The sequence below is a fragment of the Scomber japonicus genome, chromosome 23 (genome assembly GCF_027409825.1).
Source record: "Scomber japonicus isolate fScoJap1 chromosome 23, fScoJap1.pri, whole genome shotgun sequence".
In the NCBI taxonomy this organism is placed as follows: Eukaryota; Metazoa; Chordata; class Actinopteri; order Scombriformes; family Scombridae; genus Scomber; species Scomber japonicus.
The window spans coordinates 15185972-15202539 of NC_070600.1; the positions used below are offsets into that span (position 1 = coordinate 15185972).

The 16568-nt window shown below is 36.6% G+C and overlaps 1 protein-coding gene across 1 annotated transcript in view; it reads left to right on the top strand.

The window, feature by feature from the left end:
* The window catches only part of col7a1l (collagen type VII alpha 1-like), a 54428-nt gene that overhangs the window by 20720 nt on the left and 17140 nt on the right, over window positions 1-16568 (top strand). The window contains 48 exon segments of the mRNA XM_053313784.1: window positions 433-513; window positions 616-642; window positions 852-896; window positions 1059-1133; window positions 1216-1311; window positions 1556-1582; window positions 1684-1737; window positions 1902-1973; window positions 2073-2132; window positions 2552-2587; window positions 2687-2731; window positions 2931-2966; window positions 3184-3228; window positions 4018-4089; window positions 4172-4204; window positions 4985-5056; window positions 5226-5285; window positions 5408-5443; window positions 5847-5927; window positions 6200-6235; window positions 6345-6389; window positions 6896-6967; window positions 7142-7177; window positions 7489-7515; window positions 7737-7775; window positions 8038-8100; window positions 8532-8570; window positions 8665-8718; window positions 8820-8852; window positions 9212-9277; window positions 9507-9551; window positions 9713-9748; window positions 9834-9860; window positions 9942-10013; window positions 10239-10301; window positions 10558-10575; window positions 10669-10704; window positions 10797-10835; window positions 10929-10964; window positions 11061-11199; window positions 11408-11452; window positions 11455-11519; window positions 12307-12510; window positions 13035-13142; window positions 14161-14205; window positions 14649-14726; window positions 16047-16148; window positions 16505-16558. Of these exon segments, the coding sequence (XP_053169759.1) occupies window positions 433-513; window positions 616-642; window positions 852-896; window positions 1059-1133; window positions 1216-1311; window positions 1556-1582; window positions 1684-1737; window positions 1902-1973; window positions 2073-2132; window positions 2552-2587; window positions 2687-2731; window positions 2931-2966; window positions 3184-3228; window positions 4018-4089; window positions 4172-4204; window positions 4985-5056; window positions 5226-5285; window positions 5408-5443; window positions 5847-5927; window positions 6200-6235; window positions 6345-6389; window positions 6896-6967; window positions 7142-7177; window positions 7489-7515; window positions 7737-7775; window positions 8038-8100; window positions 8532-8570; window positions 8665-8718; window positions 8820-8852; window positions 9212-9277; window positions 9507-9551; window positions 9713-9748; window positions 9834-9860; window positions 9942-10013; window positions 10239-10301; window positions 10558-10575; window positions 10669-10704; window positions 10797-10835; window positions 10929-10964; window positions 11061-11199; window positions 11408-11452; window positions 11455-11519; window positions 12307-12510; window positions 13035-13142; window positions 14161-14205; window positions 14649-14726; window positions 16047-16148; window positions 16505-16558 (2775 nt within the window).

Consider the following 16568-nt stretch of genomic DNA (forward strand, 5'->3'; position numbering starts at 1 on the left):
CATAAAGACTCATCCTTCATTTAACCTAAGCAACCCAAAGATGTTAAAACTACATTATCTATGTTGGGGTTTGACAGATTTACAGGTCAACAGATGTTTTGGGATATACACACTATGCTGGATGTGGAAATGTGATGCATCCGTTTTTTAGTGTATATGATTAAGGGAGAACATCTGACAGAAATATGCACAGATTAAGGATAATAGCGTTCTGTTCACTGTTACGAAACCCTTGAATCAGTTATGGAAAACTCAGACTTTCAGCCCTCATAGCTCCAGCGTTTATTGTCAGTTATTGTCATCATTACTTTTTCATTTATATTGTGTCCAGTCTCATAACCGTGCTGTGATTGTGTGAGTGTATCGCTGTGGCTGTGCTATTATTTTATTTTCCAGCACGAATGATGACGAATGAATGATTTAATTTAACAGGGACCTCCTGGAACAGATGGTGTTCCTGGGTTGCCTGGACGACCAGGGAGAACTGGACCCACTGGTTCTGCTGGGCAGCGGGTAACTAAATTCAGGGAAAAACAAGACCTCACACTGACGTGGTTAAAATTTATTTCATTCAGGCCTAACTCTGAAAATAATATCTATTGTTGTTTTTTTCAGGGCCCTCCAGGCATTGCAGGTGACATGGTAAGATAAAATATGACAAATGCATTTACAAAAGAAAATCTTTTTAGAGCCTTATGTTGGCAAATACTCATATCATAGAGGAAGTCAGGGAAAAAGTTTTATATTTATTGGCAAACTTTTAAATTACATCAGAATTTTAAATTGTTGTTATTCTCAATACGTTTATGTGAATGAATCTAATAAAAACTGTTCATGTCCCTAAATGACAGGGTCTCCCTGGACTCACTGGTCCAAAGGGCCAAAGAGGAGAGAGAGTAAGTCTAAACTGACTGATGTCTGTACCAGTTGGCAACTCTGCTTTTCTCTCTTGGTTTATCTATTTTCATGTAAAGGGATGAAGTGCTACAACAACCATGAGAAGGATAGGAATACTGTGTTGTACATCCGCTCTAATGCTTTTTCATGTTTCTACACAGGGAGAGCCTGGATATGTTATAGCAGGCACAGATGCAAATTTCGTCCCTGGACGAAAAGGAGAACCAGGGTCTTCAGTGAGTCTTCAAAAAAGTTCAGGATTTTTGTCTGGTAACAGTTTTGGGAAAATTAAATATATTTATTTACTGAATGTTACAGGGTCCCCAGGGGCCAGCTGGTGTACCAGGGGTCAATGGAGCTCCAGGCCTACCTGGTCAGCAAGGTCCATCAGGATTACCAGGAATATCTGTCAAGGTAACATGGAATAACCAGAAAAACAGCACACTGTACTACCTGTGGCTAATTTGTGACGTCTCACCATAATATATGAGGTATAAAGTATTGCAGACATTTCTTGGCTTTACCTCCATATCCTATCACAATGTATTGCATTAGATCATTTCATGTTTACTTACAATATTTAATGTGAAATGTCACTAAATGTTTAAACATGTTTGATAGTGACCAACCAGTTGTATTTACGGTTTGTACTTTTTAGGGAGATCATGGTGAACCAGGAGCAAAAGTAAGTAAAAAGGCTGTTTTGTATCCCTTCATCAGTGTTTAGAGAGTTGGTTATGTTTTTGTTTAATTTTGATCTGATAATACTTTCAATATTTTTGAAAGGGTTTACGTGGGAAGCAGGGTTTGAAAGGAGACAAAGGAGAGTCTGGAAGAGATGTAAGTGCAAAGCTAATACCAGAGTGGCAAAATACATTGCATAACAGAACACTTATACAGAGTTGCCATGTGACGAAATAATGTGTATAAAGTGTGTTTCTCTGTTCTTTGTTTCCTTCTTGCTGTTGCACAAACTCTGATATACAAACACAAATACACACTAGGGCATTGCAGGTTTGCCTGGTCCAATCGGCATTGATGGGGTGCCAGGATTACCAGGTCAGAAAGGAAACAAGGTAAATGTGTCCTTTAATCATCAAGAAATCACAAAGGTCCACTGAAAATATGTGAGAATAACACTGACTCATAGATCTGATAAATAAACACTTTTGTAGGGTGAAGAAGGAATCGGTATACAAGGTATTCAAGGTCCTCGAGGAGCGCTGGGAGAGAAGGTACATCGCATTGAACAGTAGAAATCATTAGTAGAATATATTAATACATATTATGATGATCTTATAATTTTATTCCATTTAGAATACAAAGTTCATTCATGAATTAACCAATACCTGATCCCAGTGAAATAAAAGTTAAGGCTAAGAAAGATTCCATTGATAATGAATAGGAGTCTAAATTTGTAGATTCAAAATTGGTTCATGCTTCTACAGCTAATTGAGTGATGACATAACTGGAATAAAAAATGTAGAATAAACTGCCACAAGGTCTATTCAATGTCAGCATATCACAGTGGTTTCTGTCAACTAGGCTGTGCAGTATAATGACAATAACAAGCTAATGGTGTTATTGGACAGATTTTTAAAGTGATACATGATTGTTCTGAATATGTTTTACTGTTTAAACTTTTGTTTTGCAGGGAGATATGGGTTTAACAGGACCACTCGGCCTAAAGGTACCCAACATTGAAAAGAAATGTCAACATAAAGTAGTCTGTTTACTGAAAGTGAAAAGCTTTTGTTGAATGATAGTGTTTTGCACTTTATCTTTGAAGGGTGAGCGAGGAGAACAGGGCATCCAAGGAGTCATCGGTCCTCGGGTGTGCATTCATCATTATCTCCATTTCAATAGCTAGCAACGAGTTCTTGCATATTTTACCCTCAAACACATATAAATTAATTCCAGTTTAGTGTAATGAGATAAAACCAAACCTTTCTAACTAGGGGAGAATAATGTTTAAGAATCAGTGATGAAAGGATTCAGAGCTGGTGTTTTTTTTTTTGTTTTTTTACCTGCAGGGAAAGAAGGGATTCAAAGGGGAACAAGGGGACAAGGTGAGTTCATCCTACACACACATCTCCTCTTTCTTCATTATGCTGAAAATACTCATTTTATTAGTAATATGATAAAATGTAATAATGATTTTAAGTCAGCCAAAAGTATAGCTAAGATATTGGAATGACACTGAACACCTGAATAAGAGTTTGTATATGTGAGTGAGTGCATGTGTAGTTTTCAAGACCAAATGAACACTTTTTAATGTTTGAACAGGGAGAACGAGGAGAAATGGGACCTATAGGACCATACGGATCCACAGTGAGTGAGAATTACATTCGATAGAAAATGACCTTAATTAACAATAGTTAAATAATAATTAAATTAGATTACATTTTTGAAGCCAGTCAAGCCTCCACTGACTTACCTGAGCACATTTAAATCCACTTTTTAATTTCTTTTTGATTACAAAGAAAGCCTGAGGCAGAAGCAGTATACTTAATGGAGATCCAGTGTGAATTGGACTGGAGATAGTGATGCACTATTCAATAACTGCTTTCTAATGTCTCCTAACAGACTTTTAGATTGATAAATGAACAAATAAGGAAGCCATTTTGTTCTAGGCTCTCACGATTAGGCTCTATTAGAGATGGATTTGATTACATTTGATTATGAGCCAAACTGACAAACATCAGTGGGTATCTTTTATAAATGGACTATTTTACATCGCATCACTGATTTTTAATTTGAGGATGCACAATCCTTCGGAGGAAATTATCGCAAAAATGCCGTCATGAGGATCATCTTCCCGTCTTTTGTAATATAGTTTTCATGTTCCAATTCAAAAAGCAGCTACTAAAGTGTTACTTCACTAATGCTAGAACAGAATAATGGCTACTTCAGGCTACTTTATAGTTTACGATACGTGAAGGTGAATTGAAAATTAGAAACAGTGTAGATATATGTTTTGATTTTTCTGTTGTACAGTGCAGTACAGTACAGTCAACAATGTAAGCACTGCTGGCAGAGAGGCTTAGAGTTCAGTATCAGTTATAGCAGAAATAGAAATACAGAAATTAAAGTTATTTACATTTACCTTTATTATTCCAGGGGGTGATGGGGCCAATGGGGTTAAAAGGAGATGAAGGCCCAAGAGGAGTCCCTGGAGATCCTGCCAAGGGTGTAAGAACACTGTTTCACTCAAACTATATAAATACATGCTCAGGATTCTCATATCTCAGTCTTACTTCTTTCATCACAACAGATTATTGGCCCAACTGGAAAAAAGGGTGCCAGGGTAAGTACCCAAAGTCAGCTTTTTATAACTTTTATTTATACAGGAAAAAAAATGTCCATGGCAGAGTTCACCCTATGCAAGCACTGTAGTCCACACTAATATTACATACAAACTGAGTTGTGTAGCACATCCACAGTTTTTCAGATTGAAGTAATTGTTTTACACCAAAGAAAAAGGCAAAGGTTAATAATCCATGTATATTTTACTTGTTCTTTGGATTTACTGACTCCAGTGATGCTGTGCCTCTAAGATAATTACAATTCCCATTTGCAGTAGTCTTCCTTTGACCAAGTGTAGTGAACTACAGATGCAGGGTTTTAGATGTTGTTCAAAGGTAATAAAGTGTATCTCCTTTCCTGGTTAGGTTTTCCCAATAAGCCATTATTAAATTGAGTCACCAACTCACATATATGTCAAGTTGTTTGCTTGGATTTATCTTCCCCGGCTTAAAATCAGTAAATCAGCTGAAGGGCAGTGATTCTCTTAATGTGTTATACTGTTGAAACATTGTTAATTAATTGTTCTGGGTATTCCTGCATGCTCAGACTCATACCTTTGGGTCTGCTTATCAAACACAATTAAGATTTTGTCTCATTAGCTTTTGCAGAGGGACTGAATGCTTCATTGAATGAGTTCTCTTTAATATTAGTCCACTGGGTACCATTTAAAGTGAAGAGAGTTTTGTTTTGAAACTGTTGCGATAATTTGGCCCAGTGACCACAATCACTGGTTGATGTGGTGTGAATGTGTGCGTGTTTGTGCATATTTCTTGTCCTTCAGGGAGATGTTGGTCCAGTCGGTCCTACGGGTCCACAAGGAATAAAGGGTGAACAAGGATCCAAAGGAGAAAAGGTTAATGATGAGAAATACTTTACATCATGCGTGTATTTTTCCAATTTCTACATGTTTGTTATTCACTCGTGTATGAATAAAGCAAATTGCTGTTACTCTAAAAAACTATGAGCTATGTAAGGATATGGCTATGACGTGTACAGTACGTATGACGTTTTGATGTGTGCAGGGCAGTCCTGGTTTTGGGATTCCTGGGCAGCGAGGACCAAAGGGAGAAAATGGCGAGAGGGTGAGCCACCTATCAATGAATTCACTAATTTAACACTTTAACCCGCTGTTATCCTGTAATACTGAAGCAACCAATAGCTGTTGATTGCTATTATATTATATTATCCTTATTGTTATTTACAGGGAAATGTTGGTTTGTCTGGAAAACCAGGACCAAAGGTAAGTGAAAACTGATTATTTTACTGAAGGTTAACAACAATTAACAATCTCACGACACTGTAATGTGAAAGAGGTTGCAAGAAACACATCTACCAAATTTGCAGTTCCCCTCAACACCATGGAGCATTTTATCATAATAAGTAAAATTGTGTTATGCAGCCTGCAACTTTACTGTTTTGGTTGTCTGTTGAACCTATCATCAATCTTGTAAAACAGTTTTAAGCAAAAACAATAAAGCTATAAAAAGCTCACTACATGCTACTGCCCAGTACCACACTGCAGGTAGACAAAGTTAACAGTAAGCTGGCAAACAGTTGTCTATGACAAGCCTCCATCTATTAAAAACTCCTAAAATTCTAACTTTTACGGATGTTAAAGTTGCTCAATCGATTTGTTTGTACAGGGGCAGGATGGCTTTAAAGGTGACAAAGGGAGTATTGGTTTACCCGGCAATGGTGGAGAACCAGGATTAAGAGGTAAAGATGTAAGTAAATCCTGAGTGGTTGTTTCAGCAATGATACAAGTTGTTTGCAATTCAGATATATCTATGTTTACAAGGGTTTGTTTGGATTCAATAACATCAGGATATGCATAGAACATTATAAATAATCTCTAGATAAGTCAGTGTGTGGTATGTTCAACTAAACTAGAGTTTTGTGAACAATCAATTATGTTTTTTTTCTATATAAAAACTTAATTTATTTGCACAAATTGCTAAATATTTACATTGCACATTACTGTTGACCTTATGTGTAGGGTGCACCTGGAACTAAAGGAGACCAAGGAATAAAGGTACAGTATTAGCTGGTTTAACCATGATTCATACTTTACACTCAGAATTAGACGATATTAATCAGGTGGGTATGAAAATTAACAGATAAATTAATTTTGTCTTTCACAGGGTGAACAAGGATCACCTGGAGAACCTGGTGACAGAGGAATTAGGGTATTTCTTTGGCATTTCCATAACTAAAGCAGCAATGTAGTACAAAAAAAAAAAAAGTTATATTTATAAACATACACAAAATATACACAAAAAAGCAACGGTGACAGAAGCTGTCTTATATAAATAAATGTTGAGAAGATATTTAGAAGAAGTTTAGCAGGCACAGTGTTTGGGGCCCTGATTGCAAAGGTCTGACTAATTAGCCTTCTAGTCACCATCCGTGACTAGACAGCAACTAGCAGCACTTGATCAACATATTTTAGAGGGAACTCTGGCACATAAGGGTTTAATAACTGAATAATACAGTAAGAAAAAAATTAAATCTGCACATTGCTTGGGCCAGATGGTTAGATTGCTGAAATTAAGTCTAAACTAACTTGTCAAAAAAAATCCAAAAAAAACCCAATTATACACACATTTATTTTGCAGTTTGCAAGGACCAGTGCAAGGATACTATGCAGTTTCATTTCATGTTCTCTATTAATGACTTTCTTAATTGTGGTCAGGGTCCACTGGGTTTGCCGGGACGACCAGGGGACCCTGGAGAGAAAGGAGATACTGGGAATATTGGCTCGTCTGTAAGTTTTCTCGCAATTAACAGAAGATAACTACTGCCTGAAAGTTTATTTCTCTATTGAACACAACCTTACTGTCCATTTATATCATTGAGTGAATGTCACTAAACTGCTGAAATAATTTGTCATAAATTGCAGTGCTCCAAGTTAAACTGTGATTTTTTTTTTTTTTTTAAGGGACCTGATGGAAAGAAAGGCGATAAAGGAGAGCCAGTATGTTTGTATTCATCATCCCTCTCACTGATGAGCATGTTTATTGTTTCTCTTGGTTGATCGCCTTGTAATCATTCCTCTATGTTAGTCACCATGTCACGTCTTCACAACCTTTTATCCTCCTGTGACTTCATGATTCCCATTTCGATATGTTGAGTAATTAAGTTTGGCTTTTTGTGTGACCACGCTTCAGTGAACCTTCTATTTTCCATTGTATTGTGAATATGGAGTTTATTTAGCAGTGTGACATGGTAGATTTTAACTGTGTTTTCTTGTGCTTTTATTTTTATCCTGCTGCTGTTGTCACAAAGGGAAAACCTGGACCTCCGGGAGAGCAAGTAAACAAACCTTTATTATCATTTTTGACAGCTAGTCATCAGTTCAGCCATCTTTAACAGGGCATTCGTTGCAACAAAGCTCATGAAGAACAAAAGAAAAAACACACCCTAACCCTAACCCTCTCATAAGACACTGGACAACCAATGGCTCTTCTCAATCAACTGAAATTGTTTGTCATTTAGCAAGTTAATATTTGTGCTTTTTCATGTTTTTCTACCAGATTGTTGCAGACAACAACATACTGACCAGAGTCATTAAGGTAATTTAAGGAATAACTTTCTTTATTTTATTTTATTTTTTCATGAGGGACTTGAAATTTGTCCTCTCCTCATCTCGTCTTGTCTCCTTTTGTTTCCTCTGGTCTCCTCTCCTCTGGTCTCCTATCTTTTTGTGCGTGTGTCTTGTTTTTATCTGGTTGACATGTTTTTATTTGTCTTTAAAGCACAAATGGAGTGGCACCTGTAATCTCATTATATGTAAATATAATGACAATAAAACTTTCTATTCTTCTATTCTTTCAGGGTGAACAAGGAGAGCCAGGTCAGCCTGGTTTGAGAGGAGAAACAGGTCTGCCTGGACCAAGAGTGAGTATCCCATTTCTTGTTCCACAGACAGTACATGTCATGAATGAGCCATGCCTTGGTTCAAATCCTTATATCCTACCTCTGTTTCAAGGACACTCTGCAGCCGCATTTGTTAACTTACTACTACATTGTTTCTCAACGTTTACGGTCACAAAATTTGTGTGTTACAAGTTCCATATACTGCAGTTTATATGCATCTTCACTTCAAACAAACTCAATAAATATACTGTAAAAGTCAACAGTTTTTATTCAACACAGGCTGATTATGAATACCATTAATAGTAGTGCAGTCAAACAAAGTATCATGTAGAATAAATAAATGAACCTAAGGTGATAAAGGTAGGATACTGGCACATACAGATGCAATGACTATTTGTTGTGATTCTGCCATTGTTACTTTTCTACATTTGCTACATTGTGTTTCTTCACAGGGTCCAGAGGGTAAACCAGGATTACCAGGGCCATCTCTGGTATGTGTATACATCATTCAAATTGCATGTGTTGTGGTACTGTTTGTGTCAATGTGACTCACATCTGTGTAAAAATGTGTGTATTGATTTGCAGGGTGGTTCGGGAATAAGTGGACTTGATGGTTTACCAGGGAAACCGGGAGTAAAGGTTACACAAACCTTTAGCATGCTTCATTCAATTCAATTTATGTGAACTGCTTTGATCTTGAATTTCAGGGTTACTCACTAGATTTTTCATACTAACTACAGGGTGAAGAAGGACAAAAGGGAGAGATTGGTTTGGTAAGTGTACCAATGCTTTTTTACTGTACACACTTATACTGTACATGTATATTATGGTCAACAACACATGAAGTAAAAGTCACTCACATATCAGAATATCAGAAATAGAGTTGCCTCACATCAGAGAACATGTGAGGCAAAATTAGTTTTACTTAAAGTGAAATATCTTATTAGTAATATAATTTAAGGCATTATCTGGTCATCCCCAGATGTAAATACCAGTTTAAGCAAATGTGGCAAAGATTTCAGGTTAAAAAATGATTGATTGTACAGTAAAAAACAAACAAACAAAACATTGAATATATACTCAAGAGTTGGGGAAATTAAATGTTTGTTTATGTATGTGTGCCTGTGAACAGACAGGAGACAAAGGAGATCAAGGCCGTGTTGGGATTGCAGGAATGCCTGGTTTACCGGGAACTCCAGTGAGTATCACTCTGATTCACAGTGTCTATGGCTGAAACATTGACTAATCATCCTTTATATGTTTCTAATGGTGTCTGTCAATACTGGAGTCTACATTCACGCCAATATAACAAAATATATTGTTGTTTCAGGCGTGTAATTAGCATGGGCCTTCTGTTTTTTTTATCATAATGATCAATCTGAAGAATATCTCCAGAAATTGTGTTTGTTTTATTCTCTTCTCTACAGGGGAGACCTGGTGTTGATGGGAAGAGAGGACTTCAAGGAAAAGATGTGAGGAACATTTTCATGCAACAATTACGGCACTATGCTCTGTGATACCAACTGCTTTACTTTTATACTGATGCTGAAGTTATTTAGAGACTTTTTGCTATTAAACGGATTACATTTTTCGGGTAAATTACTGAAATTCAAAATGTATTTTCCTACCACAGGGAGAAAGAGGACAAAACGGAGATGATGGCAAGAAGGTCCTTCACATTCATCTTTGTTACCAACTTAAAGATTTATGAAGCTGTTTTTTGAGGACTCTCATTAACTTTTTTCTCATTCCAGGGGGATAAGGGAGATGCAGGTGCAGATGTAAGTGCTTTTGAGATTAAAAAGAGAAGAAATGTGAGAAGATTGAGGTTGCAACACTGAGGTGTTTTTGTTTCTTCTCAGGGTAAAGATGGTAGTAAGGGGGAACCAGGACCACCAGGTTTGCCTGGTCGGCAAGTGCTTGTCACTACAGAGGTAAAAATAATCACTTTCATTTTTAGTGATTTAACAGAGAAGGAGAGTTTTAGGTTTGATGATTTATTTTCTGTAGAGTAATAAGTGTACATAGGGGTATACTGACAGTCATTATCGCTTTGGCTCAATTCTGTTTTTTGATGATTCAGAAAACTATTAAGCAAGTCCACCTAGACCTGCCTGGCAGTTTAAAGTGTACTGTTTTTTACATGGATCTGTTTACAGAGCGCAACTATTGACGAAATTCGAGAAGCATTTCCAATGCCAATGGGTCCTCCCGGAGCTACTGTGAGTTTAATATAACACACATGCTTCTACACATTTGTAGCTCATGAATAATGGCATCATTTCAGCTGCTGCATGGTGCAATTCATATTTACCTGCATGGCATCTGAGTCATCATTCAGCAATGACTCCACAGCATTTATCGTGGGTTGCAATGAGTTGTGCCATTATCTGTGAATAGATATGGCTAGCTTGATGCCATGTCATGCATTGCAGATGCATGTTCCAATGTATTGCACCTCTGTTTCTGTGTGTTTAGGGTGCACCAGGAATGAAGGTAAGATGGTGATGGGGTTGATACTAAGCTGAGTTACAAAAAAAAGAAATATTGACTGTGTAACTCATTTGTTGTTGTTTTTCATTTTTGCAGGGTGATAAAGGAGAAAGAGGCCTGCAAGGAGAGAAGGTAATGCTGATCAGAGTAATCCCTCAAAAACACATGTATATAGAAATGGAAATGACATCACGTTCACCACATTTACTTTCATGTGTCTTTAGGGTGAAAATGGAGCCCCTGGAAAATCTATTGATATGAAGGTGAATACAGAATGTAGTTCCTCCTCCACTAGGACACATGCTCTAATTTTGTATTATTGAGTTGTTGAGCAACATGCATTCCTTCTTATTTAGGGCATTGAAGAGATGTTTGAAGCCTACGGCATCAGGGTGAGCTCTGAGCATGAAATCGTACCTATTTCAAGGTTGACAGAATTTGTGCGAGTATTTCAATTTGACTTAAATAAAACCTGTTTCTCTCCTCAGCTGCCTTTGCTGAAGGCTCTGATTGACAGGCTGCTACAGGATGGAATAGAGGAGGTGCTTCATGTGCTCGGCACCTCCAAAAAAACAAAGGAAAACACTGAAACTCACACATCCAACATCATCACTAAGTATACAGTATGTAAACATGAAAAAGTGTTAGAGTTCATTCATAGTAAATGTATGAGTAGTTTAATGTACCTATGACAGATGCATTTTAATGTGTAAATGGTTGGACAAGTATGTCATCTGTAAGACAAACTCTAAGACCTCTTCAGAGGGTTTGAATGCTGTTCTTTACAAAGACGAATCTATAAATCTTTTACATTACAACATACCACTTATACCAGCTGGTTGTGTTATTTGAACAGTTAAGTTTGACCTTCCAAACAGGCCTTGTCAGACCTGGACACCATTAAGGACCCTGAGTTAGACGGACAGCTTTCAGAATCTTTAAAAGTTGTAAGTAACCCAGCTAATAAAAGTCTCTTGAGTCATTAAATCTAAAAGAAATCTGCTAGTTGTAGAGATTTTTAAACTTATTTCCAAGACCAAGAAACTGAAAAATTAAGTTAAAAGTTTATATTTTGGTTAATTATACCAGTTCAGTGATCTGCTGTATGTTTTCTTGATTGAAGATACTGTACTGACACTAACAGAACATCCACTGTAGCTATAAATGATAAATATTTCCATTAATTTAAAATACAAAATATGTAATAACATCCTCCAATTCACTTTTTTTTTTACCAGTTCAGTATTTATTTTAGCACACCTTGTTGTCCATGTTTCAGCTGTATGACCACATGTAACTTCCTGGACATTGTTGTGTATAAGTAGACTGAGAGCCACTATAGAAAACACATTCCTGGTATGCATGAACATACTTGGCCAATATGTGATACTAATCAGGATGTTGCAGCTAATTTTTTTTTAACTCTCTCTCTGTGTAAATGAGAAGATATCAGCATGTTTTAAATCTCACACTCCTATAAATTTAAAGATGGCATATTTTATTGTACTGTAATCTTACTTCCTGGGTTGAAGTACAGTCACATTCATTTTAAGTGAAGATCTTTGGCTGCCGTCCCCGTCTACCATCTTGTTCTAACTCTGATCAACATATTACATATTATATATTGATTTGATAATATGTTTCACATGAGTTGACTGACTGGATTAAAAAAATCAAATATATGCTTGTGGTACAAAACTGACACAGACACAACTTGTGTCTTTTCACATGCAGGACCCTTTGAATGAAACTGCAGAGGGTCCTATATTACGGAGAGTCACCACACTGAACAGAGAGCAGAAGTCTGGCAGGACTGAGGCCAAGTTGAAGGCATCTGAAGGGAAGGAGATTGTAGACGGGGGCGGCAGCGAAACATCTTCACTCAAAATGAATGCGACTGTACTCAACTCTACTTTCAATTATACATCAACCCAGGAGGTAAGATTACTGTACAGTGAAATATGCCATCATTACATTTATAATTTAAAACATGCATTTTAAAAATGCTTATATTTTATGTTCACAGTTCACATTTCTTTGCAGCAACATCCTGATTAGTGTCACATATTCACATTGCTGATAACATTTTCCCTTGAAATCTGTTTATATGCAGTTTAAAACCTTAATAATATGTTTTTCTCTTTTGTCAATTTGCCCTTGACCCTTTACTAAACACAGAAAATCTGTAAATTAACCCTCAAAACACAACTTCAATCATAACATTAACTGTTGCAAAAGAGCTGCAGGAGCCCTTAACAACTACAATCTTTTATGAAGGGCAAAGGATGAAGACTCAAATCGGCTAGCTTTAATATAAAAAATGATTGTGTTTTTGGGTAAAATTAAGATATTGGAAACGTGACAAAACACTAAAGTCAGAATTTGGAAAGACTATGTACTGTCTAACATTTATGTTCTGTTTATTTTAAATATCAATAAAAACATTTAAATGTGTATGTCAGACGGTTTCAGGGTTACCAGAAACTGTGGTGGAGACTGTTCTCCTCACTCAGGAGGACTCTCTGAAGAAAAATTCAGGACAAAAGAAAAAGAACAGGGAACGTGGGAAGGTAAAGCTTCCATAGACATCTAATTAATGACTGGGTGTGCCCTGAGGGATCGTAGATGAGCATGAGTATTGATTCATCTGTTACATTCAACATATAACATTAATGTGGGTTACTTTTTAACAAGTGTAATTATGTTTCTCGATTGCCATTGGCCATTTAAATGTGTGTTATTATAGGAACATACTGGTGTTGCATGTTTTAGCCCTGTATATATTAATGAATATCAACTCTCCAAGACACATTTTTAGCTATCTTCCATACATTCGCTGATTTCAGATCATTCAAGTACAGAGATTTTAAACTGGCCCAGACATAGGTTACAGAAACACTTCTTCACCATCATGTTTTTAAAAGAAATTGAAATGATGGTATTGTTGCAATGTAATGCCGATGGAGGTATAGGTGCTTTTTGTAGGTGTTTTTAAGGACACTCAGACATCCAGGAGTTAGAGCACACCTGTTGTCAGAATATTAAATCTAAAAGAGTTTAGGGAACACAATTCAGGGCAAGAAGTGCTCACTGTGAAAATATGTATCAAGTCTCTACAAGCAGATATGTATAACTTATTCCTTCTGTTTACTGTAATTGTACTGTGTTCCATACATACAGAAATTACCTTGTAATTACATTGCACCACTTCAATGATTTAACCAATGATTCAATCGTAAAACCAATATAATACTGCTATGAAACCAACCATAAATCCAGCTGCTACCTGCAGGGAATCCTTAAGGAATTTCTCAAAAAATGGTCAACCATACATTTGTAATGAATGGGCTGAAACATACAAAACCATCGTTGTGATCATACAAGTATAAAAAGGTCAAAACTATTTGGTAACTTTTAACACTGAGGGCTCCTAAACATCTTAATCTTTTATAATTATTAACTACTTATTCCCCTCTTAAATATCTGCCTAAACCTATCAACTGGTTGTTTTGTACTTGATCTTCAACAGTTTCTGAAGCATGAGAAACCTTTATCTTTTTTCTCTCTGACTGTGAACTTCTTAACCAGGGCAAAGGAAATAAAGGACGACATAAGAGGCAGAGACAACGCCTGGTAAATGTCCTTGAAGGGGTCAAACAAACTTAACTTCGTCTTTGCCCCAACTAAACCAAAATAAACCAACTAACACAGCTGTCTCACCCTGCAGAATTTAAACACAGACTCTAACACTGGCTTGATATTAACATAACATTATTTGTGTATAAATAACTGCTTTGTTGTTTTTTTTACTAAAATATAATAACAAATAATTAGAATAAATTAACACATTTTAATCAATCAGTAAGAATTAAGCAGTAACTGTATATGTGCTGTGGCTGGTATAAAGCATGCATTTGTCATCCATGTGCTTCTCATTATATTGATAACAGTTCTGATCATTTTGGTTAATTGGTTGCCTTGTACAGTAATGTCTCCTAGTTATTATGACACATGATAAATTATGATCTGTAACAGTATCTTTTTGTAATTATTGTCGTCTTTTCCTTTATCTGAAGACAAGGGAAGAGGATGAGCAAGCGGAAGATAATGAAGAGGAGTTTTATAATGGCGAAGAATACAGTTATGAGTATGAGGTAGGCAGCTTCAGTGAATGACTAATTCTTACAACGTGGGAAACTCAATTTAAAGAGATGATTGATGATATGGGGTTGTTACAGATTTTTGAAGCATTGTCATAGTGAGTGCCTTCTTGTTAACAGCCCTGTCAGACTCATAATCAAATCACTTGTTTTTTCTTTTTAAATAGCATCGTCTCTGGGGACTGAAATATATGTGCCCACATTTAACACCGGAAAGAGTTGATTAATGACACACCCACTACCTGAATTCATTATTAAGAATAAATTAGTTTGTCATCATGGTCCACTGCATCAGCTTTGCACGTCACACTCCCGAGTGTCTCTGGTGTGTTACAAAGTTAGGATGAAATTAATATACATATATATATATATATAGTATTAGTACAAAGTTTGGACATACTTTCTCTTTCAAGGCAATAATAAGGTGTGACTGCACACAATGTGAGGATAGTGGTGAAGGAGAGCCCTCTCTAACACGTCAGTCCAAACTCTCCTATAGGTGTTCAGTTGGATTGACAGTAAAGGCCATAGTATATGATTCATATCATTTTCATACTCATCAAATGTTCAGTGATCCCTCGTGCCCTCAAGTGTTTCATCACTCAGAACAACTTTGTATTGATTTGCAGTAACCCTTCCCTTTAACAGTTCAAGGGACCCTGTTTACTAATGTGTTTCCCATAAATCTAAATGAAGTCACTTTAGTCACTGTTCCTAGAAACACCAGCCAGGTGAGCAGTCTTTGTGACTGAAGCTCCTGCCATCTGTGCCCAAACAATGAACCCTCTTTCAAAGTCACTCAGATCTTTTCGTCTTGCCATGTTGATACAGAATCAGAATCAAGTGGGCCTGGTCAGCATTTTTATACAAGCCACAAAACATGATTGGATGTCAATTGCTTAATTATATCATGAAGTGCACCTACGTGGAAGCAGATTTGTTATCTTTCTCCACTCATTTATTCAGGTTTCAGGTCTCAGGAGGTGAATTTACTGCAAACAGTATACTCTCATCTGTTTCAGCCAGGTTAGGTGAAAGTGTTATGATTCATTCATGTTTAATGCTTTTTTATCATATGCTGCTTCAAGTCCAAACAGACGAATTTCATATGCACTGGATAACAAGGTGTGCATTAATAATTCTATAGCCCAGATGATGTTGGTAATTACAAAAACTCATTCACGATTGCAAGACTGTACTCTGATAGAAAAGGAGCAGAGACAGCTGAGCTCAGTTTGTGATGCTCTCTCTTATGTTTTCTTTTTTTTTTTGCTTTGCAAGAATAATAACATTTATGCCGTTTTATCTGTGTAGGAGGAACACTCAACATCACACAATCCCGTCCAATCAGAAGCGTTGGCAGAGATCTCCATTCATCCTCTGACGTCCCTCTCAGCCGGAGACATAAATTCACAGGTAAAACTACAGTATCTGTGTGATGTATTAGTCATATTGAAATGAATCAGAAACACAAATATAAAAGTATTTGGCGTGTCTGCTATTATTGTAATGTTCAGTAATTTAAATGAATTTAGAGAGATGTCTTGTTACATACACATAGTTCTTTCCTCATAAAAATACTTTGCATCACTGACTTTTTAAATATTTTAGTACTGCCACTAACTGTTGATCAGCTAGTCCTTCTTACGAAATGCACACATGCACATTAAGAGGGGGAGGAGGAGATGGATGGAGCTGCAGCATTGAGCTTTAAAAGTGTTTTTTTTCCAATGCATGTCATGTTGTTATCTATTCTTTATTGTCACAAACAGGATGAAGTGTCACTGCCTATACCTCCCACCACCACAACAGAAGGAGCAGACAAGGTAAGATACA